Below are 2,500 nucleotides of genomic sequence, written 5' to 3' on the forward strand. Positions count from 1 at the left end.
TTCAAACTTCTCTTCCAATGCTTTGCGAAAATAAATGATTCCACAGGTAAATTTCAACACATCTTCTTGTGTTTCTGTCCCCTGCAGAGCGACTGACGTTTCGGGAGGTGAGGTCGCCGCAGGAGTTCCGTCAGGGCGAGATGGCGGAGGTGGTGTGTGACGTCACCAGCTCCCCCGTCCCCGTGGTGGCCTGGTTCTACAATAACATGGAGATCATGCTCATGCCAGAAAACAACAGTGAGTCTCACGATCTCTCTCTCTCTCTCTCTCTCTCTCTCTCTCTCTCTCTCTCTCTGTCTCTCTCTCTCTCGCTCGCTTTCTCTGTCACCTTTTAAGGGAACCCAAACCAAAGTTTACAATTAAATAAATATTGGGGGGTCTTTGTTGCACAATCTAGTCACAACAACATGCAGGTCATTCCAGAAATCATCAACCGTAAGTCCTTGTCGACCCACCAACAAAACAAAACAGAATATAACTCACACTCCAGTCCCACTCCAGTGCTGACAGCTTCACTACCCTTCCTGTCGTTCCACACAGAGGCTCTGGCATTGCCGCACTGAGACAGGTCCTCATCCTATAACTGTAGACTCTTAGTTGAAAAATTATTGTCTGTCTTCGCCGATTCTCTTTCACGTACAGGGCCCACTATACCTGCTGACACACTAATTGTAACGTAGTCATTGAAGGCAAATTTACCAGTGAAGTGTATTTCAAGGGAACTGTTGCCAGACCTTCTTTTGAAAATGAAGTGAAGTACTAGAGGGTTATTTAGCGTCCATCACAACAACATCGAGATCGTTCCAGGAAAACAACATGTCACGGTCGACCCGGCAACAAAACAAAACAGTACAAAACACACGTCCTGTTCTCCCTCTCCAGATCTGACAGCCCCCTGCTTTGCCACGGGGGACAGACTGCTCACCATTTACTGTAGCGTACAGCAGAGTGGATGTTAGAGAGGACGTTGTTAAAATTGTGCATTTGTAGGGCCTCTGACAGATTTGGCAGGCCTGGGGCAAAATCATTTTAAGGGGTCCCCCTCTCAAGACATACAATGCCAGCGGAACCCAATTCCCAATTCTAAGTCCACCCTTGATCTCATCATAAGCCTGCCAACGCCCCCCTTAGTACCAAACAGTAAAATAAACGAATGCCCCCCATTTGCAACTGAAAACCCTCTCTCAGCTGTCTCCTTCCCAGTGCCCCCCGTGGGCTCCCTGACGCCTCTCTGGGACGCTGTAGATCAGGGGTGGGGAACCTTTTTCATTCGAAGGGCCACTTCAAAGTCCTCAGAGGGCCATGCTATGAACACAATCCAGGATTTTCCCCTTCACTTTAGGCCTATGTTGAAGACAGCCACCTTTTAAACAAACACCGCCTTCTTTAGCTTCCCTGAATATAACTTAATTGCATTGCAAATGCATTTTCCAAGATTCCTTTACAAAATATGTAATATTTCATGTGAACCTGAATAACATTAAAATTAGGGGCTGGATAAAACGGCCTCAAGGCATTTAACGGCCCTCGAGAGATAGGTTCCCCACCCTTTGAGCATAGACTGCCCTCTACAATATACGCCTGCTTATGCGTGGAGTACCATCCACATCATTGATGAAACAGTCTGTTTAGGTTATTGATAAGGTTTGATGTGTGTCTACAGTGACGTGTATTTCAAGGTAATATCACAGTAAGTCAGACCGTCTGTTCAAAACACAAAAATACGTATAAAGGGCTAGTTAGCAATATGTAACAGATGCCAACTACTAGAGTTAGTAGAACTTCTAAGTAGTAAGTAGTAAACATCTCTCCTGAAGCCCCACACAGTATTAGCAGAGACGGTTTAGGTAGGAGGAGACATGACAGCTGTTGTAAGTGTCCATAGAAATTAACGGTGAAGAACGAGGCGCGACATGTTGCGCATGCTCAGTTGTGAAACGCCGTTGCTCTCGTGCCGTTATGAAACTACTGCGTCTGTGCTCTGTCCAAAAAAAAGTGAGAAAAGTGGCTTAAAAAGCTTTTGATTCGTATGACACAACCAAGTAGTCTAGATTGATCAGTTTTTCACGGTGGTTTCAACCATATGGTTTTCATAACCGCTGGGTTCCCTCCCGTCCTATACTCAGTTTCCCCATTCATTTTTCCCATTGACTCTCAGATCTGGTCTCACCAAATGCAAAATAGCACTCCGAAGGCGTCAACAAGATGGCGGCGACTGACCCGTCTCCTCCTACCTAAACCGTCTCTGGTATCAGCAGCTTTGCATCAGTCTGGACCTTTAGCTCAGCAGTATCTTGATAACTGGAGCCTTGATCGACAGGTTGCTGGTTTGAGTCCAGAGTGGCAAACTGTAGCTCAGATCACCTCAGTTAAACATGTAAAAATCAACCTATCATGGTGGTCCACCTTCATCAGATAGCATTTCAGGGCAGGTTTTGACATCCCAGAGCACAATACTCATTGATGATCAAAACCATCCTTTAGTAATTGTGTTTTTAGC

General features: G+C 45.7%; 1 protein-coding gene across 3 annotated transcripts in view; it reads left to right on the forward strand.

The window, feature by feature from the left end:
• Nucleotides 1-2,500, forward strand: part of ncam2 (neural cell adhesion molecule 2) — a 353,287-nt gene that overhangs the window by 234,457 nt on the left and 116,330 nt on the right. For all 3 annotated transcript variants that reach the window (XM_063213815.1, XM_063213816.1, XM_063213817.1), the window contains exon 4: nt 88-237. In XM_063213815.1, the coding sequence (XP_063069885.1) occupies nt 88-237 (150 nt within the window). The remainder of the gene's footprint in view (nt 1-87; nt 238-2,500) is intronic.

This window comes from Engraulis encrasicolus, chromosome 13 (genome assembly GCF_034702125.1).
Source record: "Engraulis encrasicolus isolate BLACKSEA-1 chromosome 13, IST_EnEncr_1.0, whole genome shotgun sequence".
Taxonomy (NCBI): domain Eukaryota; kingdom Metazoa; phylum Chordata; class Actinopteri; order Clupeiformes; family Engraulidae; genus Engraulis; species Engraulis encrasicolus.